Raw genomic sequence first — 26574 nt, 5'->3', positions numbered from 1 at the left:
TGGAGGTAAATGATAAGTTTCCATTTTGTGAAGCCATGAGTCACTTTTCTCACTTTATTTAGGCAATTCACTTTGAGCAAATCTATTAACCAATGACAGGAAACACACAGGAAAGCAAAATACATCCTAATATTCAAATTAAAATGACTAATAAAATCACAACAAGATGTCCCTGATAAAGTGTTACATACATGGGAAGCATCATTCTCCAAACAAAGCCCCTCAAGAAATGTTAAACATGTTCTTGTTCAACATTTTAACCAATTTTTCTGCAGCTAGTTTCATTTTGTGAATGATTAGCAGCTGTAAATTGCAGCTCATTATAAATAGCTTCACATGTCTCATTTGGTTCGGCTCGTATTCAGTGAAGGATAAATGAGTCTGTCCCTCAGGGCACGAGGAGATAAACTGAGGGATGATTAGAGTCGAATAGGAGAAGTTTCTTTGGAGAAGTTTTGTCCCATTTCACCGGAAGGTGTAGCTCTCGTCGTCGTACTCCAGCTCGTCCTCGTTGTCCTCCCCCAGCTGTCCATAGCGGAACTTCCTGTAAACGGTGCCATCCTGACCCATGTAGACGATGTCCTCATCTTCATCGTCGTCATCATCGTCCTTGCTCCCTGAGCGACGGCTGCTCAGGTCGACTAACTGAGCTTCCTGGAAGCGATTGCCAGAGGAGGGGGCGTGGCTGCTGTAGGATGCAGACGACGAGCTGAAGCCGCCGTGTCTGCTGCCGCCGCCGTAACCGCCGCCAGAGCCCAGCTTCTCGTAACCGCGGGGAGGGATGTCTGGGGGTGCGCTCTTGGACCGGGAGTGTCGAACGAGGAACACGATGGCCACCAGCACCAGAACCAGCAGGATGCAGGCGATGATGAAGATGGTCAGGTTGCCCCTGGGCTCGTCTTCCTCATCATTTCTGAACGCCAAGTTGGTGCTGAGCACACACTCTCCTGGAAAACCCACAAACACCACATGTTTAGACGCTTTCTGCTTAAATTAGTATACTGTGGACACAAATGTTTATTGATTATATAGCCAACGGTTAGTCATAGATTTTACATACTGTATTTCCTCATCAAAGCCACTGCTCAACCTGTCAAAAATGATTCTACAGCAATCAATAAAGAAGCTGTATCAGGTGAGATGGGAACTGGAAGCTCCAATAAAACTCCACTAATTAAAGCAGATTAACAAAAAGTAAAATATTGTTCCTTTGATTAAAAAGTTTCAATGTAAATGTAAAATGCATTTTGTTTTTTAGCTGGTCGCCTATGAATCAATTTAGCAACTGGAAGGCAGCATTCGTAAGTTATGAGGTGCTAACGAGAACCCTGGGTTTTGAATGATAATAAGTAGATGTTTTGTTTTAGCCAAAGTATCAGCTTATTTTGAGTGCTAAACTTTTACATAGGCAAAGCTTGAGTTCTGTACCTCGAGTCTCTGTGCAATTGCAGCACTCTCGCTGCTGAGCCGCAGCTTCCTCCTCGTCATCGTCATCTTGGCGGCAGCAGAGCAGACAGCGCCCTTGTGCATCTAGAATGGCCTGGGCCGGGCACATGGTGCAGTTGGCTGAACCGGGCCCTCGGCACTCCAGACAGGAGCTGTCGCAGTCTTCGCAAACGTGACTTGAACCCTGACGAGTCATAGGAGGAACAGCCAGTAAGTCAGTATACAGCTGCGACGCGTCGACATCACAGCTGCACATTTTTGCTGTCAAACCTTTGAGAAACTTACATTTGCAAAAGAGCTGAATACCAATGACGCCCTGTCTTTCAGCCCAAATCATTAGCATGCACCCATGTTTGAGGTAAGTTGCCTCCTAGCACGCACCGGGAGGTTTGTTTTGAAATTATGGCTCTGTAATAACTTTCATTGTGCTGTTTGAGATTTCTCCTGGTATATTAATAAATCAATCTGAATTACATTAGAAGATACCTGGGGCCAAAACATTTGTAGTAATTATTTTTTCGAGGTAGGGACAGGAAAGGGTAAGGATTTTTTTTCTTAAATAAGAAGTCAATGTTTGAATTAAAATCCACAAAAATGCTGTCACCTTTATGGACAGATACTGGCCGATGTCGCACATGGACTCACACTCGCCGTCTGACAGCCGGTTTCCAGTGTAGCAGGACTCGCACGACTGAGCGTCTTTCCCTGCACATGACAATCATGAATCTCAAATCTACTCGAGAAGAGTTAATTGATCCTACAAACAGCCTATTTTTTCAGGCATAATGTTGCACATTTTCCATCTTAGCTTTAGCTGAACTTGTTGGGATTTGTCGACCCGAGCACAAACGGACCGGAGCACGTTTGGCAGCTGGCGTGGCACGGCTCGCACGTCCTGTGCACCGGGTCGTGGTAGTATCCCTGGGGGCACGACGGGAGGCAGCGCCCCTCTTTCCGCAAGAAGACGAGCCCCAGATCGCAGCTCAGGCACCCGTGCTCCCCGCCGCCGATGCACTCCCCACAGCTTGGGTCGCACTTCTCGCACGTCCCCGTGACCGTGTTTCCATAGTGACTGGTGGACGGACACAGAAATGCAACAAACAGTGAGACTCGTGTAGTCAACCTAGATACAAGGGCAACATAACTCAGACATGACAGACGAGGGGACACCGTCTCTAATGATGTGACTCTGCATTTTATGGATGAGCTGCACAGCTGGACGGTGAACGGGCTGAATTACCTGGGATGACAGGCCCCCACGCACACTTTGCCTTCCTTAAATAAGTGGTCTTTGCAGACGTGACACTCGTTGCTGTGCTTCCCAAAGCAGGACTGACAGGACGGGTGGCAAGCCTCACAGTTCTGCCCCGTCGGGTCCCTGTAATAGCCCGCCGGGCATTCATCCACACAGGTGGCATCTGCACAAAGAAACACACGTACGGTAATTCTGTGGCCACGCAAACAAGCCACAGATGCCTGAAGAGACGCAGACGCTTTGCGGGCCCTGTGGAGGCCACATCGGACTCACTGAGCAGGACATGTCTCTGGCTGCAGCTCAGGCAGTGGGTTTTTCCGGGTTCTGAACAGCTGTGGCAGGATTTGTGGCATGGGTGACATTCTCCATGCTGGTCCGCGTACTGGTGAGGGGGGCATTTGTTGCCGGTTGCTACACAATGGCCTTGACCGTCGAGTCTCTGGCCCTTTGTGCAGCTGGTGCAGGCGCCGGCGCCGGCGTTGAAGCAGGTGAGGCAAGAAGCATCACAGTCTGGAAATATATTTAGAGAAGATGTAAGAAGACCTGATGCAAGTATTCAAATCTAAATGGAGCCTAAATTTGTGATGACACTAAACCAAACCTGGCAGTCCCTTTTTGGCTCATACAAGTCACAGCATTTTGTGGGTAACTAACAAGTTCACTTCAGATGAAAATACAACAAAAAATCCCTCACTGCCCACTTTGCTGTGCAACATTGTACCTTTTAAATGCCTTCTAGCTGGAAGCAACTGCAACATTTTCCTGGGAGAAACCTGCCATCGTCTGTGGTTTTAAAAACCAAAACAAAACAGAGGCGCGTGCGTCTTTCTCTAGGGAACTGTCTTTGTTTTCAGGGTTTGACAGCTGCCTGTTAACAGTCAGAAAAGTGTTGCTATTTTAGTTGGAGCTCAAGTCAGGAAACACTCTGGCATAATGTAGACTACAATCCAAAAAACTTGAAGGACGCTGCACTGGACAGAAAATGCGAGGAAGAGACGGAAGCTTCAGGAGAGAGTATGTCTGACTTTGACAAACCCTAAAGGACAAATTCATTTAAAACTTTCATGCATAGTTTATTGTCTTGAATCTCAACCCTTCTTCAATGAGAGGGGACTAAACTCTGTTTCGTACCTTCACATTGTCCTGTTGCAGCGTCCCTGTAGCTGTGGGAGGGACAGGCTGTCACACATGCCCCATTGTGCAGAGTGGTCTCTGGATCCGTACAAGTGTCGCAGTCGTCGCTGTCGGGGCCGTCGCACAAAGCGCAGTCAGGGTGGCAACCAGAACACTGGGCTGCGTCCTCATAGAACCCCTCCGGACATTCTGACAAGCAAGAGCCCTCGTGGAGGAAGTGATACTCGTCGCAACCTGCACAAATGACAGCTTTTAGCACAACCCAGCGAAAACGAAGCCAAAACTGAGAGGAATGGGAGAAGAAATAAGCCTTCTGTTTGTTGATGTCGGAGGAAAAAAAACACAGGTGTACAATTGGGAATCGTGTACTATTTCCAAATGCTGCAGTAACAGCGTGCGTTCAAGATGTTGAAGAGCTTTTTCAGCTACTAAATGCTCCAACAGCTCCTAAACATGTTTGTCTGCTTGGTGCCAAGCCGCTAGTGTAGGAAGTGAGAGGGGCAGTAGGAGTAGTGATAAGCGCCAACCAGAACAGGGCAGTCATGTATCGAAGAGGAAGGAAACGTGACGACTTCCTCAGCGAAAATGCACCTATGTGTGTCTGTGGATTAACGTGTGCAACTTCCCATGTTTAAAATCACAAAACAGCTTCACGAGTGTGTGTAAAAACACCGAAAGGAGCTCTAGAGCACTGTTGATTGCACCGAGTGTATCATCGGTTCGTATCGTCACCCAGCACCTGTGCACTCTCCACGTGCGCTGCACTCGTGGCACGCTGACGGGCAGCGCTGGCACCGCCCGTCCCGGAGCGCGTGCCCCGGGGGACACTCGTCCACGCACTGGCGCTGGTGGAGGACGAGAGGCTCCTGACAGGCCAGACAGTTGGTGGCGTTTCTGACACAGGACGCGCAGCCTGCTGCACAGCTGCGACACACCTGGCCCACAGGATACCCCCTGCAGAGAAGCAGATGCCGGTCGATCAGTAAAGCGGAGAGCCACTTTCAATGCATTTGATAGTTAGAATCTTGCAAGCGTCAGAAAAAAAAATGCATTTAAGTCACTGCTGACGTATCAAGACTCTTAAATGATTCGTTTTTATTATAAAACATGTCGAGCTGTATTGATTTTTTTTTCTGCTCTGATAAATAAAAAAGCTCAAACAAGCTGTCATGAGTGCGCTTGCTGCTGCTGGGGTAAACAAAGAAGAGTGACATTTTGCTCTGCTCTGCTCCACTCTACAGAGGACAACTAATAATTCATCCAAACAATAGTGAAGCTCGCTTAAAAGCTGCCTGGTAGCCGGGTGTAGGAGTAAAATAAACCCCAAAATTCTCACGGCCAAACAGATAAGAGGGTGATCCTGCAAATGAAGCTTCAAGGTAGCGGATGTCACAACTTAATGGCACATAAACACAGAGCAGGAAATGTCAAAATCAGGGACAACAAATGCATCTTGCGACGTTGTATTTTAGCTCCAGACTCCAGACCTGACACACTGTTTGACACACTGTCCGCTCTGCAGGAATAATGGAGCTTTGCGGGTGCTCTGGCAGCGGGTGCAGCGCTGGGCGTCCACGCACTGCAGACACCCCGGGGGGCAGAGCTCGCACGCGGCGCTCAGACGGCTGGCGAAGGAGCCCGCGGGACAACTGGCCGCGCACGTTTGCTGCGGGGTCAGAAACTGCCCTAGAGGAAAAAAGAAGAGTCAAGATGAGTGTGTGGAGGCGCGCGGAGCCACGTCGACAGTACAGCAAGGAGCTCCCCTCAGACCTTCTGCACACGCCGTGCACTGGTTCCTCTCGTCTCCGGAGCAGGATTCACAGGACGCGTGGCACGCTTCACACTCGCCACCTCCTGGCACAGAGAGATCGAGGAGCTGAAGGACCACAGTGCAGCTACCACTGTCTTTCAGATCAGTGTTCAATAAAGTACGGCTCAACTAACAGATGGAACCTCTTAAATGTTAAAGAGAAAACAGCTAATACTAGATGTTGTAGAGTAGTAATACTACTAGTACTCTACTTTATCTACTTTATACTTGTGGCTTCCTGCTTACCCCGATCACTTTCTAAACCATCGTCCACGCTTTGTAGTCTGCAAGATTCTAAGTTTAAGGATAACTTCATTTCTGTTTAAACCTTTGAATTAACCTTTGCACTTTTCTTAAGACTTATTTCAGTTCCTTTAATTAAGATGTCCTGCCTCCCGCTAATTGCTGTATGTTGTTTTAAGGTCTGTCCAGCTAATTCTTGGGGGAACTAAATGTTCAGCATGCACAATCAGTTATTCCAAAGTCCGTATCTGGCCGACGCTCGGTGGTTCTGTCCGTGTTGAGTATTTAAGTTGGTGCAGGGTTCGGGGACGGTGGCACACAGACCAATTACCCTCCAAGATTTCTTTTCTGCTCCCGTGAAAGTGCTCAAATCCCCGATTCATTATGGGCAGACAGTTGGATTAGTGGAATACATCAGTATTAGTCTCACCGCTGTGAAAGGTCCTAATGGGACAGACATGGTCATGGTCAGACACACACTCCCCGTTGTCGAGCGTTTTCCCGTTCCCACACGACAGACAGTCGTCATCTTCTGGGCCATCGCACGTCACGCAGTCGGCGTGGCACTCCTCACAGTCGTTGGTGTCTTCGTTGCCATAGAAACCAGCAGGGCACACCGATACACACCTTCCCTCTGAGGGAAAAAAGGAAAAGTTCCTCGTTATCAGCTTGTTCTTCACTGTGCAATGTAATCTTTTTTGCTCCTTGCTGAAGTAATGTTCTATAGGTGAAGGCTGTGAACCGCCACGGTTCTGACCCACCTGTCAGGAAGAGGTCGGTCTCGCACCAGTGGCACCCGTCCTTATTGCAGGTCACACAGTTGTGCTCGCATGGGAAGCAGGTCATCTGCTCCTCCACGCTGTACGTCTTGGCCGGGCACTCTTTGTAGCAGCCCTCCTGAAAACTGGCAACAAAAGCTGCAGTCGATACCTGGTTGCTCCACGCGCACACGAGCAGGGCAGACACGCACACACGCACGCACGGCAAAAAGAGCTGTTTATTCCTGAACGGCAGCGAACTGAAAGGTAGCGCGAGTGCAGAGAGCCAAGATCACACATGGCGACAGCGAGGCACACAGGCTTACTTGTAAAAGCCCTCAATGCAGGACAGGCAATGCCTGGGGTTATCTGTAGAAAGCACACAAAGACACAGCTCTCCTTTTGAACTGGAAAGACCCCTGAACGCGGTCGGCAGCTCACAGGGAGGACGTCTGCTGTAGCTACGCTTCATTTTAGGCTTTAGACTTACACAAGATGCATGTCCTGCAGCCTTTCTCGCAGGTCATGCAGTTGTCGTAATCTGGATCCTCCACCTCCCCTGAGAACAACCGCACAGAGGGTTTGGGAGAACAATGAGAAGGAGGGTGAGAGAGTGGTGGGTGGACGGGGGTGAGACAAAGGTGTCCATAACGCTGCAGGTAGAACATGAGAAGCTCAGGAAAAACCCCATAATAATGACCTTGTTTACCTTCTTCACACTCCAGCTTTGCACAAACTCCATCCGAGACGTAGTATAACCGGTCGCACTGGAGGCAGTGGGTCGGGCCCGTGCAGTGCTGGCAGTGGTCGGGGCACGGCTCGCAGCTCCTCTCAGGGCTGTGGTAGAAGGCTTCAGGGCAGGCGTCCAGGCACTGACTGTTATACAGGTAGCGCTGCACTTTGAACTTATCTGGAAGAGAAAAACAAAATCACAGGGAAGATATTTCATCTTAGGAACAGACACAATACTCAGAAGCCATTTCTGTGCATAACCAAACCATCTATTGTGCTAAACGCAAATGTAGTTGTCTTAAAATGTCAGGGTTTTAAGTTGGAGGCTAATCAATATTTCTACATTTATGAGAGTGGCTGTGCACTGCTGTCTGCCACAGTATATGTTTAAATCACCATTTTGAATACGAAGTCAATCACTACCGTTTGTGCTTTATTTGTAATGGAACAATAGATTTTCCATTCATTCAGAACATTTGCTAAAAACGATTCATAGAAGAACCAGTCAATCTGTAAGCCCTTTTCAGTGGCATATTCATTCAAGGATTTTTTTTTCCGGTCCTTCGCCCTCACCTGTGTCACAGCTGGTACAGTTGGCAGCGGCAGCATCCACACAGGTAGCACAGGTGTGGTCGCACAGGTGACACTGGCCGTTCGACTCGTACTTGCCCTTGCCGCATTCCTGCACACAGCGGCCGTCATCCAGAGCCCTGCGTGAAAAAAAGACCCTTCAGCTGCAAACGCCACCGAACCTACAGGAACTGTATGAATGATGTCTGTGACTGAGCTGGACTCATTTGAGCCCAGCATGGACCATATGGCCGACGGTGCTCCTGCACAGCAAATCGCTCACTGTACAGTATTATTTCAGTACCCTCTGATAGAGACCAGACAGACATATAAATATTAGGATTATGTGAATTATGAGATCATGATGTATTTTACCTAAAGACAGTTTTTCACATGTGCAGGTGTAGTTGAGCAGGGATACAGTAATTATAGCCCCAAATTATTTTTAAAAGTACATGATTCTGTTTTGCAGTATTTAATCTGACTGGCATTAAAAGGTAACAAATATTATCTGTAGCTCTACAGCGTGCTAAAATACATTTTTAACTGCGTCGCGCTCAGTGGGACGCATTCATTTCCCCTTTGATGCCGAATGGGAAACGTTAAAGCCAGCTCACCATGAAGGAGCGCAGCTGACGCAGTCTTCGCTTTGCGGCCCCGTGCACTTGAGACACGTTGCATGACACGCGCGGCACTCTCCGCTGCTGCCTGGGTACTGCCCTGACAAACATGCGGTGGGAGAGCAAACATCTGAGGCGTTCGCATCAGAACGGAGCAGCTGATGCATTAACGACATGTCTCCAGTAAATAGATGTTATAGAAGGAAAAATTAAACGTGTCAAGGTCACATTGCATTTATAGAAGACGAGATAAACGCCTCACTGTCTGCGCAAACTGTGTTAACAACACACACTCCCTCCTGCAGGCTGTGGCCGCTCGAACAGCTGCTGCAGTTCCCGAGCCGCCCCACACAGGTGAGACAGCTGGCGTCGCACCTGAGGAGCAGAGCAGACACTTAACACACGCTGACCGCACCAACCCGGCAAGACAAACAAACAGAGCAGCCTACACATATACTGGCACGCGACACACACAAGCACGAGGAAACAACAACAAAAAAAAACGGAGCCAACCACCAGAATAAGGCCTGCCATCAGCAGATAAACAAACCACCCACACCTGAGCACACACCAGTGGGCTCACCTCCTACATAGCCTGTGCCCATCAGCTATCTCTGGGTTTGGCTCCGTTGCGTAGAAGCCAGCACTGCAGGAGGACACGCACCTCCACTCCTCCATCAAGTAGCCTTCTGCACAGTGGCTGCACGCACCCACGCCCGCTCCTGATGCCACACGGGCCCCACACACAGGTTTGAACAGACGCAGGGGGAGAAGAGCACCAAAAATGACACATGATGCATTCCAACAGCATTTTTAAACCCGCTGGTGTGCAATGCATGAGCGACTCTCACCTGCACAGGTGGCGCAGGCCTTGTGACAGGGCTTGCACGTGCCTTCCAGCTTGTCATGGTAGAATCCGGCTGCGCAGCTCCGCTGGCACCGATTCCCCTGCAGACTGGAGGGGGCACAGGAAGCATGTGGCACCATGACACCCGTGCAAAGTCAATCATGTGACACCATAATAGTGACGCAATGCCTTCGGACCGCAGGCTCGGTTTGTCAACCCACAGCACACCATCAGTCAGTGAACACTGTATTAAAGAAACCTCCAACTCAACAATATGCTGAATTGGAATTAGTTTTTCATTCATTTTCCGTATGATGATGTTGCAAAATGAAACCAAGAGTCCATTTTTCTTTTTGGGGCTGTGTGAACACTATAAAAGGAAACACCAACATGCAGGGTTTGAATACGAAGTTGAAAACGCTGCCACTTTTTCTAATTGTAATGAAGCTGCAGAGCGTGTACTGTATAAACAGGCGGAATCTGTATTCTCAGCAGTTGGGAGAGAAAAGCCAGTGTTTACTGAGCAGTTCATTCAAGCATCATCTGAGAATTTGTTTCACCTTGTGTCTTGTTTGCATTCTGTGCAGATACTGTTGGAGGTGCACTTCAAGCAGTTTTCACTGCACTTTCTGCACATATTTGCATCTGTGGGGAAATCAGACAATACACATGGAATTTACTGGGCAATTAATCAATCTCACACACCTCTCAACTGCAGTTACATCAACCGGCTATTCATTAGAAGCCTCATATGCAGCCAGCTGTATCCAACTATGGTTCTTTAGAGGTTCACTCAAGGATACGGCTTCTGTTTGGTTAATTATTGTAAAATATGACTAGACATTTCAATTCAAAAAAGGTCTTCACTTCACTTCTCCTGAAATAAAAATCCAAAAGAACATTTTCTCAGCAATGTTACAATACACAGCAAACACTCCTGGGTATTTGCCATCAGAAGTGTGTTTCAATATTTGACCCTGAAACCATCTGAAGGGAACTAATTGTGATTAAAAGGCAACAACACAAAGCAGTGATACAGAAAGGACTGCTATAGAAAGACTTGGGATCAGAGAGCGACTTAGACAATGCTGTCACAGCCGTGGATGAGCCTCAGAGGTCAGCAACTCTCAACTCATCTCTCAGAGGGCACAACACCACTGATTATTATGGAGAATGAAATCTGAAAATTAATTCAGAAATGGACCCACACTCAGGAGATGCATTTATGATGCAGAGGCCTATAATTAGGCTGAAATGAAAAGACTAACATGTAATCTTACTGCCATTTATTTTGTCTGATTTATGGACTGGAAGCCATTAAACCCCACACACACACATTTGTGTCACTTTTTTTTAAAGAAAAAAGTGTTTTAGTTTCTATGGATTTTTGAGTGTAGAGACTTAGGTTGTAAATGATTACTATACTTGTATAGACATTTTTATAGCATGTGCAGCTGTTCAAAGGCCAGTTATTAGTAAAACCTAGTGATAGACTTCAACAGTTACATCCTGTCTGCTACAGTATATCAGGAGTGATTCAAAAATGGCAGAAACAAGCTTGTCTTTTCTTCTTCTGAGATGTTAATTAATTAGCAATGTAGTTATTCCATTAAAAACAGCCTTGAAAGTCTTTAACAACCTTCACTTACAAATGACTGAAGCACTTTTCAAAATGACCCACGCTGCCTGTTCTTGACCTTCTGACCCATCCACTCCACACTGAACCTACCTACTCTATTTCCTGGACCCAAGCACCACTTTTCTTTACTGCTGGCAACCCAGTGGCTGAAGTAATTAAATTTCCAATTATCGCCACTCCTACCATCTGCTCCTGTGAAGGGTCAGCTCTTCTGTCCATTTTTATAGCACCTCATGCATCCCTCTTAGTATCAACTTGTTTTTATTAATCACAATTACTGTTGCACCACACATTACAGATTTTTCATGCTTTTAAAGGCAGAAAAAAAAGAAATCCCACCGTGGTCGAGGTAGTAGCTGTCCCCACAGAGGGCTGTGCATGTGTTGGTCTCCTCAGTCAGGTGATAGCCGGGCTGACAGGACGTGCACTGGTCGCTGCGGCTCCCAGTGCAGCTCTCACAGGAGGAGAAGCACCTTTTACACCGGCGCCGCTCGCCCCAGAACCCAGAGGGACACTCTGATACACACCTATTGGAAAGACACGGACCACAGCACAAAGAGGTCAGGAGTTGTAACGCTCCAAATGAGTGGGAGTGGAAATGTGACATTATGCTCAGCATTTCTTCTACATACACAGAAGCCTAAAACATCTGGAGTAAATCCGTCTGTTCTTCATGCTCTGCAGCAGTCGGTACAGTATTTACATTTAACGGTTCTGCGTGTTGTGTGATCAAGCTAACCTTGTGTTGTTCTTGAACTTAAGAAAAAAGTGTAAGCATGTGACACACTGCTGGGGGCCCGGCCCCTCACAACCGTCGTCACTGCATTCTGGGTCGCAGGGTCCTGCAAGGGCAAATCACTGAAGCATCATGGCAGCGACAGAGGAGCTACTTAAACAGCTGATGCCACATTTACACAAAAATGTACCTGAAGAATTCACATATTTATTTCAAAGTAATAGAAAAATGTGGTCTTCATGACGGAAGAGTTTGGCTAAATAAGACCAAATTTTCTTGAGATTAACAGTAACGTGTGTTAGAGTGACTCACCATTGTATTCTTCAGTTAGGTCACTATCCATTGGCATCTCAGCTGAGCGGACTCGCTCCCGATGCGCAGGATACGGCTGCTCTGCAGTGCCATAAATCACCAGGGACCACTCCTTTAACACTCCTAAGAAACAACGGAGAAGCAGAACGAGATAACGCGCCTGTCCCTGTAGGCCCGCACTGTATTATAGCCTGTGCGCTCGCTCAGTTCAACATATGTTTCGTAATACCGAGAAGATAAAATAGGACTGGCAGACCTAGTTCAGCACTTTCTCTCCTCTGAGATGGTGTATCCTGGATTTTCAAAGTCCATTCTCCCGCTGCCTGCTCCCCCCAGCAGTGAGTTGTCATGAATTCCCAGTTGTGAAAACCCTCAGTGGAATCGTCCAGAGGCCTAAACCGAACATTACATAATTATGGTAATGCTCACACCAGTAGTGCAACAGGTAGAATATACAAGCGGTGGAGCTGTTATTTACAGAAGTGTTTAGAAAACGTTCAGTGTAGACAGACTCAAAAGTCAACCATAGCACTTGCTGCACCGTTGATGCTAATTATTGGTGCATTTCTGGCCAGAAACTGGCCCAGATACCGGCTCTCCCAATCTTCTAGTAGCAGGTGTCAAATCCCAAATTGTCCCCGCGGTAGGACAAGCTGCCAAACTGAGGAATTTAGCACAGTAGAGTGGCTCCTTACAAAAATGACTGCTCTTAGTTACCTGTTAGCCAGCAGCTGTGACATGGTGCCTGAAGGTGATGTGAGCGTCACAGAAAGGTCGCCACGGCGACAGTGAGCGATGGAAACGCGAACGGCAACATGCTCCACATAAACGACTCGCTGGAGGGCCTCGCTGGAGCAACCTGTAGTCTTGTACACAGACGTCAGCACCGAGCCGGGATGAATGGATCTGTCATGAGACAAATGAAGAGAGAAGAATAAAGGGGACACAGCGAGCGGCAGAGATGAGAGAGGAAGCGGGGAACAAAACACGGGAGAGAGTTACAAGGAGTGGTAAAGAAAACGACACCCATTAAAAAGTGCGAGAATCAATGTGGGAGAAAGACGTGCGAGAGCCGAGACAGAAATAGAGAAAGTGTGATAAAAGGGGATGAATCAAGGGAAGCCCTGACTCAAAGTGGAGAACTCCTACAGTGTGGTTTGTGTGATACCTGCTCAGCTGGATGGGAGCCTCCTCCACACACTTGTGCTGAGGTGGGACTTGTTTCCAGCGCTCAGCCTCCTTCACCATCCTCTCAGCATCCAGCAGGCCAAAGCCATACAGGTGACTTACTGACACACACACACACACACACACACACACACACACACACACACACACACACACACACACACACACACACACACACACACACACACACACACACACACACACACACACACACACACACACACACACACACACACACACACACACACACACACACGGCGCTGCAGCTTATAAAAGACTTCAAACACTCCTGGGACTTTGTAGGCGTTTATCACTGTTCTTGCTCTCTCAGTATCTCATTAGTTTGGATGCTTGCTGTTTTATAGTTTCCCTAAAAAGAGCTGAGAGAACATTTACCAAAATATGCTTATCAGGTCGTCTCCTCTCATCTTCCTCATTAAAAGCTTTGAGTGCATGGTATTGAACAAAAATATCACGCAAAGACTCAAATTAGAAAAAAACTGCTGGAAATTATGCAGTAATACGATAGCGATACCTTTGTATCCTGCCCCATTAACATGCCAGTCAGGAGCGACGAGCTGATGAGCTTTTGATGTTCTGACAATAATGTGCTGCACATCCCTCCACGTTAGCAGAGGGCTGAGGAAAGGTTAAAGAGACAAAAACAGCAGACTGTCATCGGCTCATTACACATTTGATGTTAACAGTGCTGTACTGCTTGTATGGACGTGTGTGTGTGTGTGTGTCTCCTACTTGGCTTCCAAAGTAAGAGCAATGACACCTGCAGCCATGGAGGCAGCAAGAGATGTCCCCGGCTGAGCTTGACTACAGCTCTGCTGGGGACCCAAGGTCACCTGTAGAGGAGAAGTTAAACATTATGAGATATTATTGCTGCATTTAACACATGCACAGGTTATAATGGTGTTGTCTACACTCAATACATGACTCATTCGCTTACGTTTTCCAGCCTACACAGTGAGTAAGTGAACTCATTTGGATAATAGCACAAATGGAGGCTAACTGGAGTCAGTAGAGTCTAATCAGTGAAATAAGATCATCAAATCAAATCTTCATTGTGCAGCAGCCCAGTCAGGCAGATTCTGATTCATTTTGAAGTATCGCAGATTAAAGACATTACATCACTTAACATCTCAGTCCAAATATGCAAATTTAAATGCAGAAACAACAATAATCTAATAAACTAATCAGCTGTGGATTTGATTGTAGAGGAGCTCTCGAGCTATGTTACAGCTGTTGCTTCTTACCTGACAAAGATATGATTTGAGTCTAAATACTAACTACTCATGTAGGCTTGATCATGTCTTTATCACACTTTCAATACCTTGTCACTTGATTTAATTAAAATTTAAATGATTGCAATAAAAACAATCCTAAAAATATAATGTTTGTAATATTTGAAGTGAACAGGACTAAATTCTGCAGCCCAGAAGGATTCTCTGCTTGTGTCTTGTGGATTTAAAAGTTATTCTTTGACCACAAGGAAAGTTCAGAGTAAATCTGGGGCAAACTTGCTTGATTGACAGGTGTCTGAAACCATCTAACTCAGCTGTACAAGTTGTTGTTTACTTGCCCCCAACACCGCTCCCCTTCTTTGCCAAATATGTACTTTCTGTCTTTAAGCAGCTGGTGAGACGGAGGCAACTGTTAAATGTGGCCACAGGCTGCATCTGTTAAAGTTCAGCCCCAGTAACTGTCAAAAATAATACAGTAACTGTGGTTTTTAAAAATGACTAAAGATGTGAAGCAGCATTTTGTGACTTATACAGGTCAGCTTGCTTTTGCTGAAGGTCTGGCAGATTTGAGAACATTTACTTACAATGTCGTGTGCCTCAGCACCGGTGTAAGCTGTTGCCAGCGTGGAGCTGCACTGCTCCAGGTAATCTGGCTGGCCTCCATCCAGAGCGCTGCTGCTCATAGAGATCGTGTAGATGCTGCTGCTGTAGCCATCACAGGAGCAGTGGTCACCTCTTTGTCCTCCGTTCCCCGATGCCCATACAAAGAGAGAGCCCCTCCCGTGGCGACCCTGAGAGTCACCGGGGAAAGGAGACGCGGGCGATTCATTCATTAATGATATGCTGATAGGGAGAATACGATAAGCCCTTCAAGTGAATGGAGTGTGTAGCCTCAAGCAGGCGCAGACATGAAAACACAGTCAATAAGCTTTTATCGTTTCCCTGGCGCTCACAGACAAACCCGCTCCCCATTTCTCTCACTGTTTTGATGCCGTTGTGCAAAGCGCGCCGCGCCAGAGGCCCAGGCCCCTCCAAAGTGGCTCCGTCGTCTTCGGGTCCCCAGCTAGCCACATAAATATCAATATACAGGGATCTGAAGCTCAGCGACTGGGCCTCAACGATGTCCGTCACATCTCCATCCAGCATGCGGATGCCTGCAGGAGGATACGGAAGTAGCCCAATCAATGTTTGAAGCCATTATACACAAGACTCTGACCTCCACGAGTCCTTCAGCATGCTGCTTTAATGTCGTCACATGGACTCACCGCCTATTCGTGCATAGAAAGAGACTCCAACCGTGCACCGAGAGTTATTCGCAGTGGCAGCGACCATCCCAGCACACTGTGTCCCATGGCTTCGGAGAAAGGAGGAGAACCTCAGAACACGAGTTTAGATGCATATGCATGAGAAGGAGATGGGCTATTTCCGTTACATCAAACCGGTGAGAGACAGAATTTAGATGGAGGAATTAGCATTTCCATATATGCATGTAATTACGGCAAAACGGAAAGGAAGAGTATGCATTAATTAAAGTTAGAGTTGTGTGGGAGAAGGAAGGTTGCAAAGCAGGTGCAAAAGAGAAATCTTAGAAAAATCTAGAGTGAAGTACTCACTAGTTATCAGGATTGTTGGAGTAGTTGGGAGAAGGATCTTGGTCTTGTCCGTTCACATCATAGCTGGCGAGAGGATCCTGAATCAGATGGATAGTAAGTAGCAGCACATAACAAGATGCCGGCGGCTATCTGTCTTCGTTTCATCAGACAAATCACAAAGAGCATTATTCACCAGCCCACTCGACAGTAAAGTGGATCAGACGTTTAATGTCCATTCCAATACTCTTAGCTGGCCTTCCCAAACCTTTGGCCCAAAAGCTCTGCCTGCAATAACTGTCTCAGCTCTGCGCTCTTACACTAAGAGCTCTGCCAAATTGCTTATGATTAATGTCCCCTTCCCGAGGAGAGCGTCCCATCCCAGGGCACTTACATAATTTGGCTTCAGATCCGGATGCTCTCTCTCAATGCCATCATCTAGGACAGACACCACCACACCCTTCCCAGTATAGCCTCTCCTCCAGGCCGCGGCGACGCTCATGTGAGACTGGCAGCGTCTAGACGCTTCACTACAGCGCTGAGGAGCAAATAGTGGGACATGCAAGTAAGTCCATGGGAATAAAGAACGAATCAGGATCTATTTTAGGCTCTGACTGTCTTTGGTTCAGACTCGAGCGTAGTGAAACAATAATAGCCGACTCACAGTGTACCACAGGCTGCGTCGCACTGGGCCGCTCAAGTGCGGCGAGTCGGTGGAGTTAGTGTCAAGACGACCAGCGGGGAACAGTGTGGTCTTCATGTCAACGGAGTGACCCGCGTTGACCCTGGAGTTTCTCTTTGCTCTTCTCTGCACCACCTGTTGCTGGAGCCATTCCACCTGATTCAGATCACACAGACAACGTATAAAGAATCCAGCGCTATGACAGCGTGAGTGAGAGTATGCTGTTGGAACGATTAGCAAATGTTAGCATGTTAACCAGGCGAACGTTCCTCCACTAGCATGTAGACCTGCACAGTACTGTATAAGAAAATGCATATGCAATAATATTATAATTATAAAACATAATTAATAAAAGATTTGCAGTTACAGTACATAACTTCCAGCCTCAGTATTACTTGGTGTGTTTGTGGACACTGGCATTTCAGATTGAGACGCATGAAAACTAGAATGTCCAAGGTTTGCTGCACTGGAGGAAACTCAAAATGTTCAAGGAGACAATCAATAATTTTCCTGTTCTTGTGGAAAACAAGGGCATTTCTGAGTGAATCCAAACAGACTGGAGTTTTGAGCATGTTGTACTCACTAACTCTTTTCGCTACACACATATCATCACAGAATGATAAATGTTATTGTAATATCACTATTTAGTGTATTGTAGTGGGGGCATTTTGTCGTCATCTTTATATTGAACAGGTTTGCAAGCATTTCCATGATGTAGGAGAACCAGTGTAGAACATGTGTTACGATGGAGGAAGGCAGAGCGCTGGTGCCAATAAATAATCCAGCAGCGTCTTCCACTTGTACTCATATCTCGTTACAGTACTGTACCTCAGTCTCCTTGACCACACCAGCGGTCACCGCTCTGTTGGACTCCGTGGACCGCGCTGTCGTCTCACGGTGGCGAAAACTGTAATAACTCTTCAGATCTCCGACCTGGTGAGATACAGACATCGAATCCTTTAAATTAACTGGCTTTCGGGGGAAGGTGTGCTGCTTTTCCTGCTCGGCCACTGCTGAAATATTCAAATGTGGCCGGTGTCTTTCAGTGTGGCCGCAACCTTACACCTGTGATAGCTTTTCAGGTGGCCGTAACTGGAGCCACAGGAGTCCGGCCTCACTGCTGCTCATGCGTGACACGCGGTGCACGTGTGTGCGCGTCTTTGATAGCGTGACGCAAGCATACACAAGAAGCAATGAGTCAGAGAGTAACTTACGTCTTATGAATGTCACGGGTTGGTCGTTTTCTGTGAATGAATTATGGCCGTAATTTATTCCCTGATGGCCCCGTGTTAAATTTTCTCTTTGATTTCTGACCTCAGCGCTATAAAGTGAAGTAGTCTGCTCAGTATCTCTGGTTCATATCACTACTGGTGAACCTAGACGTAAGACTTTCATTACCACATATCCTGAGGAACAACACGTGGGGAATATTACAATCCGGGGGTGTAACTCGCTTTGGTTTATTATTTATTGATTTCATTTTATTCACTCATTCTGCAGGAATGTTGACAAAGCTGCTTTCTATTCTCATATCTTTCAACATGAGGGTGTACACATTATTTACAGCCTTGTTACAGGGGGCAATAAAGTAATTGGATATTGGCTCTTCAATGTTCACCTGTTTGAATATTTAAAGTGATATGGTCATGCAAGGTCAGAGTTGGGAAGGTATGAAAACTAAATGGGCCTTTTGGCAGCTTGACATATTTGTAGCATCGATGAGCAGCTGCTGCTTTCAAAGACGCAGCGCATGTAAAGATTTTACATAGTTTCTGACATTTTCAATCTCCGTGATGAAAGCGTTTGACCTCATCTTGCACTGTGCCAGTGAGCTTTGTTAAGGTTATCACTCATTAGCTGCAGCTATGCTGACCATTTTAGTTCCTTCTCAACAGTTGCCTGGAACATAAAGAATGTTTCACATCATAACACCCACTTGCAGCCATAATGTTTAAACACACAGTTGGGCTAATCTACTGCTCATGAATCACAAGGTTTTATAGATTCTGTTACACTCATCCATGAGCAAACTTGGCCACACCTTTTGCCGCTCTGTCAGACTCACCTGGCCCATGTTGGTGAATCCATATTTCTCCGCTATCCTGTTCACAGTCTCCACGTCGCCTCTTATTCGAATCGCCCAGTCGTTGGTGTAAGTCGCCGCATGACTCAGCAGGAAGAGTGTGGCCACCCACAGCACATCAAACAGCACCATTGCTGCTGCCACGGAGAGGTGTCCTCTTATTAGACGCTGCCCAGTTGTTTCATGTGCGCTCCCCTGCTCAGATCTCCTCTTGAGAACCGACGCTCGCTGTCGCCGAGATGCTCTGCGAAAACGGAAGGATCTTTGTCGGCTGCAATTATCAAGACTTGACTGTCCTTCAGCGGGAACAGGCAGCTATCAAATTACTGCTTTAACACAGGAGCCAGGGATCAATTACTGCCTCCTTCATGGGGATCAGACCTGCACGTTGCAGTGACGTCTGTATTTTGCAGCTGAAGGAATCATAATAAATACACATTTTCCTGTAAACCTAAAATGATGACATGGCAGAATTAAAATTACTGTAGATCTTCACAGGCTGCTCAATAAAAAGCATTATTTTCGTTTAGAGACAATGAGCTATATGTTATCAGGATAAGCTATTAAGGGATTAAATGAACTAACAAATGACTTTTTGGTGAATAATAACAGTGATAAACAGTGTTTCCACAATATGTATAGATGAAGCATGGAGAGCCAAAACTGTCTGTTGCAGACTGTTATAGTCCATAATTATTGAAAGCACTTATTTAATTAGGGTGCGCTCATGCTGATGGCTGCTTTGTAAGATCTACAGGAGCTCCCGGTTAAATTTAGTTAATTGAAATCAGGACATGAACAAGTAAATCAAAGTATTTGTACCACGAACGTGTAATTCTCCACAGCAGCTGGATCGAGTCATAAAATGCAGACTGATGCAGATAAAACGCAGTACATGAAATGCACTTACTGTACTCTCAGTGTGGATCTGTGATAAAAGTAGAAACATGAGGGTGATCTTGGCTTTATGATCTTCAGCAGTGAAGTGCTTCACATCCCTCCATTAACAACCTGCAGCCGTTATTTCAGTCACCTCCTTGCTCCTGGACAAACTTTTATCATATTTTTTAAAAACAGCAGCAGTAAAGCATCTGCGGAGTGACTTGCTTTTCCACTACATATTAATGTCCCTGTCATACACTCTAGTAGTCCATCACTAATCAGATCATGTAAGGTTTGCATGAACAAAATCGATGTTTAAAGCATTTGGGTTGGAAATAGCATTTGCCTGGAGGCAGTGGATTTGTTATTTTGTTTTATTATCTGTGGCCAATTCGCTTTCCTCTTGGCACCACAACAGTGAACATTGTCAAGTTACATCCCTGCATTTGAAATTTTACCACTTTCACTGGATCAGTCTGAAGCAATTGAAAAAATCCTTCATGGCATGAGAACATCATAAATAAAAAGTATAATATCACTGGAGGATGAAACACTGCAGTGTGTGAGTTTTGAGCTTAACAATGCAGATGTGCTCCTGTTTATGGCTGCTATTAAGATTAACTAGCAAAGAGAGACAGCTGCTGAAGGCCGACACACAGACCGAATGCGTTAGAAATTTAAAAATAGTAGACCAGCTCAACATGGAGACAAAGGCCAGACTGACCAAAGTGCAGAACCCAAATGACCCACCCACCCCGACCCACCAGACATTATAACATCATTTATTTAAGAGACAAGTCAAGAAATACAAACAAGGTACAACGAAAGTGTAGGAAAACACAGACTAAGTGAAAATCACTGCTATGTACAGCAGGAAAAACTGCTCTAGACATACTAATACTAATGTACATAGAAACAACAACAAACAAAGTACATACCAACACAGGAAATGGATGACACAAGGCCGAATAACAGTAAAACACTCAGGAGTAACATGCAGCAACAAAGAGGCAACGGCTGCTGTAAGACGCTAGATGAAAAATATAGCAGCATGTGTAGGTGATTGAATAATTAGAGCAGACCGTTAACCGGAACAGGAAGTGACGACACACACGAACACCTGACAAGACAGACTCAGCAGCGCCCCTAAAGGCTGGGGGGTCAAACTGTCCCTATTGACAAGTATTGACAAAACGCTTTTAAATGCTGCAGCTCTTGTGGCAAATAATTCAACTTATATTTATGTTAATTGTCCAAAAATGCTCCAACATCTGGATAATGTTTGCAGACATGAGTGAGTCACCTCTGGAAGGTAAGATCTAAAAATGAAAGTGATCAAAGTGAGGGGACAGACGTTGGGACATGCCCCACGACTCCACGGTGGAAATGATGCCCTTGGTCTCACATTCATATGAAGGCCTGATCGAAACCTCAGTCTGACACAGTTACATCTTCCTCGCTTAATTTCAGCACCTATAACGTTAATTGCACTGAAGTGACAGTTTACCATTTGGCTGTTAATTTGCTCTTCGGCCGTGTTCCAGCCTCTTAAAATGTGGCACACAACCCGTCTAAACAATGGCCCAGAGTCGCCCATTGTGGCACGTTGCAGGCACAACAATGCTTTATTACATGAGAAATGCAAATTTATGAAGTTGACGGGAGTTGGAGGGGGATTACCAGAATATATGATGCAAGGCTTTACACTATGTTAATTTTATTTCGGAAGAAATGGTGCCTGCTTTGCATTACATCAGAGTGAGGCTGAAAATGATTGTCCTAGTAATATTCAAGAGGGTCTGTGTGTATTTGAACGGTTATAAGAAGTATTTAAACACTACTTCTTCCTTTACTTGACTTCAGAGTGCGTGTTCTGAATGAATTTTAGATTGCTTAGTTTTCATGGCGGCCTATTGATTGAGTTGAGCTCATTTTCCTACTTCATGATATAGATTACTTAATGCGGTTTTCCTACAGATGAATGGGTTCCACGCCAACATCATGGCGATGGTCTTATGATTTCCTCTGACACTGATCTCCTGGGACTCTCATTTCATTTAATGCTGCAGCATTAGTGGTGTAATTATTCCCCTGGAGACTCTGCACTGTATGTGGAGCAGGTAGAGGAGGTTCAGACTGTGATACATATTGCATGTTGTTGGAGGATTCCCCCACTAATTAAGAGGCGTTACAGGCACCAGCCTCTAGTTCCTGATTTGACGCCAGGGGAAATAAAACGGCAGCACAACAGCTGATCGTTGCTGTTATGGCAGCAGCTGGTCCTTTTTATGTCAGTCCTCGCATCTGTATAGAAAAACCAGATGGGTAGTAATGTGAAATATATACACGACTATGTCAATGCTCATTATCATTCATTACAATTATTGTACAAAAAAACAATATTGTACCTTTACACGACTTGATGCATGTTGGTTTTAGGTTTTTAGAGCAGGTAATATTTGGGTACTACAGTACATATACAGTGCTTTCAAGGTAGTTGCATGTTGGGCGTCTGCTGTTCCAAAGTCCAGTGTGTCCTTGAACAGCAAATGAACGAGAACAGGTCCGTGACGCAACGTGCTAACACAGTCGTTATCATCTGCTTCACAATGGAGTAGGAAACAAACCAACAGAGCAACACAAAGGAAAAGCACCTCTCGGCGAAGCAGTCACAGGACTTTGAAGTTATCTAACGCGTCTTCCGAGAGACTGACTTTGATGTTCAGAAAACTCCACCAACGGTGACACATCCCCCTGAAAATAATTGTCAAATGTGTTCCCGAGCACATCGACTACCCTGCAGGCAGCATGAGCTTGAACTCTTATTTATTGTTTGTTCAAAATTTCCCACTGTTTAAAAAACTCTTATTGCTCAGTGACACAGATTTTGCCACGTGACAGCAGTGGGATTGGAACTGACGCTCAAGTACTGGTCACTGACGAGTGTCAAGAGGTCTGGGGTCGGCGTGACCCAGAGAGGAACCATGCGCCATCCGTGAAGAACCTTTTGACCCAAACAGTCAACGTACAGTACATAATGGAGCTGCACAAGCTGTCGCTGAGATCTGTTTCTGTGGGTCCATAGATTTTTATGCATGGTTGGGTAAAAAGAGCTGGATACGCCGCGGTGACTCAGACATAATGCTAATTATTTCCAGCGGCCACTGATAGAATTATAACAAAAAAAAAAAGAAATCCCCTGTGGCCCATAAAACATTGAACCACTTCAGTATCAGAGGAGTTAGTTATTACAAAACACTGTCATCTGTAAACGTCTTAACAGGATATTTTTACTATGGTTGTTTATGTTTAGAGAACTTTTTAGTTCTCTAAACATTTAGTTCTTTTTAGTAAAATGATTTAGTTCTTTTTAGTGAAATGATTTCTTGAGGTCAGTCATTTGGTTTCTATTTTTTATTTTTTTTGCACAGCCCTGTGGTTTTCTCATTCCACCCGGCGCTATTTTGACAGAAAGGCTCAATTGCGATTATTTAAGAGTGTTTCTTCATGCAACACTACAGTCGGTACAAACATAGCCTAATTCCAGCTCCCAGCAAACTGACTGGGTAATTCACCTCCCGTCGGGAGGCAGATGTGAAACGGAAGGAGGAGAAGTTGTGCGAGTGTGGAAAGTGCGACAGATGCGCTCAGACGACTGTCAAATGACCCGTGTGTGCACCTACGTCCACGCAAACGCACAATGCATTTGGGGCCTGCACCGGGAGCACGTAACCAACCTCATTAGGAGTGAAGGAATCAGCGCCGAGTCACGGCGCTCCTCACAGCTCCTGTGTTTATGTCCCCCTCAAGCCCCAATTATGTACATTCTGAACCTCCTCTAACGTGGTTTCAGCCCCGTCGCATCCCATCCCACTTTCTCTGGAAATTTGTGCCATGTGTATAAGCCTCCAACGTCTGTCAAGGCAGGACTAATCAAAACGTACAGTATGCAGCTCATTGATAAATTCAACTCTCATTGTTTCCTCCAAACATTTAGTGGAATTACTGCTCTTACGTGCAGGACAGCGCTGTCGCAGGGCTGCAGTGTTTTCCGTGTCCTTCTTCTCAGCCCGGTCACGATGTATTTACGTTCGGTTGGCCCTTTTTTGCATCAGTGACAGCGGTGGCAGGGGAAAGTTAGCTCATATTTTATTAAGCCAATCTGCAGCTATCACAGTCGACTCAGAAACTTGGCAGCTCGTCTTCAGCCGGGTGCTTTTGAATTCATTATGTACCATTTTTCCGTGGCACGTGCGCGCGCACGCGCGCACACACACACACACACACACACACACACACACACACACACACACACACACACACACACACACACACACACACACACATCATGGCCCTATAGAACAGAAGCTAGCGCTCAGCCCTCAAAAGGACCTGGGAGTTGTGTGGACTGGACACAGTGTCCTTAAACGTCTGTTAATAGTCTCTGGAGTAAAAAGAACACACACACACACACACACACACACATATATAGAAATGCCTGACTGTAAGATGAGTGTGTGTGCATGATACTCCTGAAGTCTAGAGAGCCCGGCCAGAGGATGTGCTCAGGCATTGTGCCATTCTGTGTGCGTGTGGGTGTATTTTTAATTTAGCTCCCCTGGTCCACATTCAGTCCATATTTTCCTTTTATTTGGTCACTAATGAGGCTCCTATCTCAGTTCAAAGAAAAGTATCAAAAGCCTGATTGCAACCATGGGGCTTGTTTATCAGCATCATTACTCATTGAGAAAGGCGCAGTTTATGTTGCATCATTTATTGCATTAGCTCTCAGATAATATTTTGCTGCTGGACAGGTTGTTTGTGCGGCACCTCTGACTCCTCGGCTCCGATTGACTGTGAAATGACCTGTTTAGCTGTAACGTGGTGGAGTGAGACACAGCATCCGTGCGGCAGCCCGAGCTCGGTGACTCATGCGGCATTAGCGTTGCTTCCTCAGCATGCAGCTGTAGCCTTCCTCACATGCTTGTTGATGCCTCCAGACATGGTTATTTTCCTCTCCCCTCCGTTTTCATCTGAGCCTCGACTGATGTTGCGCCGAATTGTGTGAACCGACTTCGACCCTTGGTGGTTCTTTGAAGGGGCCCGCGAAATAAGCTTGTCCCCGGCGCTTCAGCCGAGCTCCCATAATGGCCCGCCTGGACCGGAGCCCGCTCACCTGATGCCTGGGTCGCTCTCCATGTAAAGCCCCTTCTCCCTTTTGTGTGCCCCAGAATTCTTGAATAGCACCGCAGCATTGGTGACAAAATAGTTACCTGCCTCACACACACACACACACACACACACACACACACACACACACACACACACACACACACACACACACACACACACACACACTTCCTGCCTTTCTCTTTAAAGCCAGCCTTCTTTGGCTCCTTTGTTCCCCTCTCCAGGCTGGGCTCAGATCCTCTCTGCTCTCTGTAAGCCCGCTCCGCTCTGTCATCAGGATTACAGGCTGTGCTGTAGCAGATTAATGACTGACAACTCCACACTCCTCTCAGCGTCGCACCGGCACACACAGAGCTGCTAGGCGGGAGCGTGCGTCTGGTTGCGAGGGGGAGAGAGAGAGAGAGAGAGAGAGAGAGCGGAACAACTGCGGGGGAGATAATGCATTGTGTTGGTCGGAGAACAATATGTTGACTGTGCGATTGTGTGCGTGTGAAGTGGAAATGTGTAAATGCGGTGGTTATTGTAAAGCGGAGGTACGTGCGCGCGCGGACCAAACGGCGCGCACGCCTCAGCGCGGCGCAGCAGGACGGAGGAGAGAGTGTGTCGGCGCGCGCGGGGGCCTTGTTGAACAAGCTCAGGCGCACGCGCGTGGTTGTGCGCGCGCGCTCGCGTACTCGAGTCTCGCAGAGCGACAAACAAGTGGCAGCTACACGTCCCGCCCATAAGTGGATGTGAACTCCTGCTGCTAACACGAATTACCTCCAATAACTAGTCCCAACAAACACCTAAAGCGTCGGTTCCTGCTCCGTTTGTGGCGAATTTGAAGCCAACGAGCGACTGTGACACTTTCCGAAGTTCGGAACGAATTGGGACGTTCTCTTTACAGCACCTCCTCACAGAAGCGGCGTATGTGTGTCATGAATTGCTAAGCGGTGATATTTGAGGCTGCTCAAAGCCTTCCAACAGCCGAGGCTTCATTTCCAGAGACCTGCCCTGAAGTGTCCGTGGAAGTGGGTCGTCTGAGCCCAGATCAGATCTGAGGACCGGCATCTGCTGCTCGTCATACTTTTCCTACCTCCATTTACTGCAGATCAACAACAATTGGTTCAATCGGTGCTAAAATGGCCGCCGCCGGTGGAAAGCGGCCCCAACGCATTGGAAATAGTAGTTACTCATTTGAACACACTGACCCCGCGGCGTGTGCGTCTCTGGGCCTCCAGAACCCGAGGGACGCGAACATATGACTGCGTCACCAGAAGGCCTGTTGTCGGGGCGTAAAGTGGGATTTTAGAGCCCCCTTTTTTTTTTGGTGGAGGCAGCTGCGTGCTCCAGCCTAAAACAGCACTAAAAGAGCAATGAGAGCGAATGAAAACAGTAAAATAGTGGGCGGACAGCTGAACAATGAGCTGGATCTGTCCATGAAGCCGAGGGGAGCCGCAGACTCTGTAGGTTCATCACTGCAAATGAATTCTGTCACAGTACACGGCCTCGTTTGATCCATTGGTATTATAACAATATTGGTTACGGCCACTTTAGGCAAGGGATCGTTTTCCATTAGCGACGTCGACGGCGTTGTATCCGGAATGACAACACACACCAGTGAGC

General features: G+C 46.6%; 1 protein-coding gene across 1 annotated transcript; it reads right to left on the bottom strand.

The window, feature by feature from the left end:
• Nucleotides 1-40: 40 nt before the first annotated feature.
• On the bottom strand, nucleotides 41-25528 carry pcsk5a (proprotein convertase subtilisin/kexin type 5a). The gene is made up of 39 exons (XM_029168795.3): nucleotides 20718-25528; nucleotides 19808-19949; nucleotides 18880-19141; nucleotides 17643-17747; nucleotides 16797-16970; nucleotides 16527-16670; nucleotides 16157-16233; nucleotides 15809-15897; nucleotides 15525-15697; nucleotides 15128-15334; nucleotides 14044-14144; nucleotides 13826-13929; nucleotides 13271-13391; nucleotides 12820-13008; nucleotides 12359-12495; nucleotides 12103-12225; nucleotides 11794-11896; nucleotides 11394-11581; nucleotides 9976-10060; nucleotides 9420-9523; nucleotides 9152-9290; nucleotides 8831-8943; nucleotides 8566-8668; nucleotides 7952-8088; nucleotides 7356-7556; nucleotides 7137-7205; nucleotides 6973-7015; nucleotides 6650-6792; nucleotides 6319-6522; nucleotides 5606-5689; nucleotides 5323-5521; nucleotides 4575-4789; nucleotides 3833-4069; nucleotides 2975-3211; nucleotides 2687-2864; nucleotides 2301-2518; nucleotides 2051-2151; nucleotides 1429-1630; nucleotides 41-947 (listed from the first exon to the last, which is right to left on the bottom strand). The coding sequence occupies exons 3-39, from the start codon at nucleotides 19027-19029 to the stop codon at nucleotides 466-468; spliced, it is 5679 nt and encodes a 1892-aa protein (XP_029024628.1). The 5' UTR covers nucleotides 19030-19141; nucleotides 19808-19949; nucleotides 20718-25528; the 3' UTR covers nucleotides 41-465.
• Between the last annotated feature and the right edge of the window lie 1046 nt (nucleotides 25529-26574).

This window comes from Betta splendens, chromosome 12 (assembly GCF_900634795.4).
Source record: "Betta splendens chromosome 12, fBetSpl5.4, whole genome shotgun sequence".
Taxonomy (NCBI): Eukaryota; Metazoa; Chordata; class Actinopteri; order Anabantiformes; family Osphronemidae; genus Betta; species Betta splendens.
The sequence above is the reverse complement of the archived record's forward strand: the minus strand, read 5'-3'. Positions and strand labels throughout refer to the sequence as shown.

Bases quoted from the DNA above. Each gene is read 5' to 3' on its own strand.
- pcsk5a (XM_029168795.3), bottom strand. From the start codon at position 19,029: ATGGTGCTGTTTGATGTGCTGTGGGTGGCCACACTCTTCCTGCTGAGT. The intron at 9,524-9,975 runs GTGAAACAAATT...TGCCCCCTCCAG, and splicing joins GAATGCAAACAAGACACAAG to TCTGCAGGGGAATCGGTGCC. The intron at 5,522-5,605 runs GTCTGAGGGGAG...TTTTTCCTCTAG, and splicing joins GTGCACGGCGTGTGCAGAAG to GGCAGTTTCTGACCCCGCAG.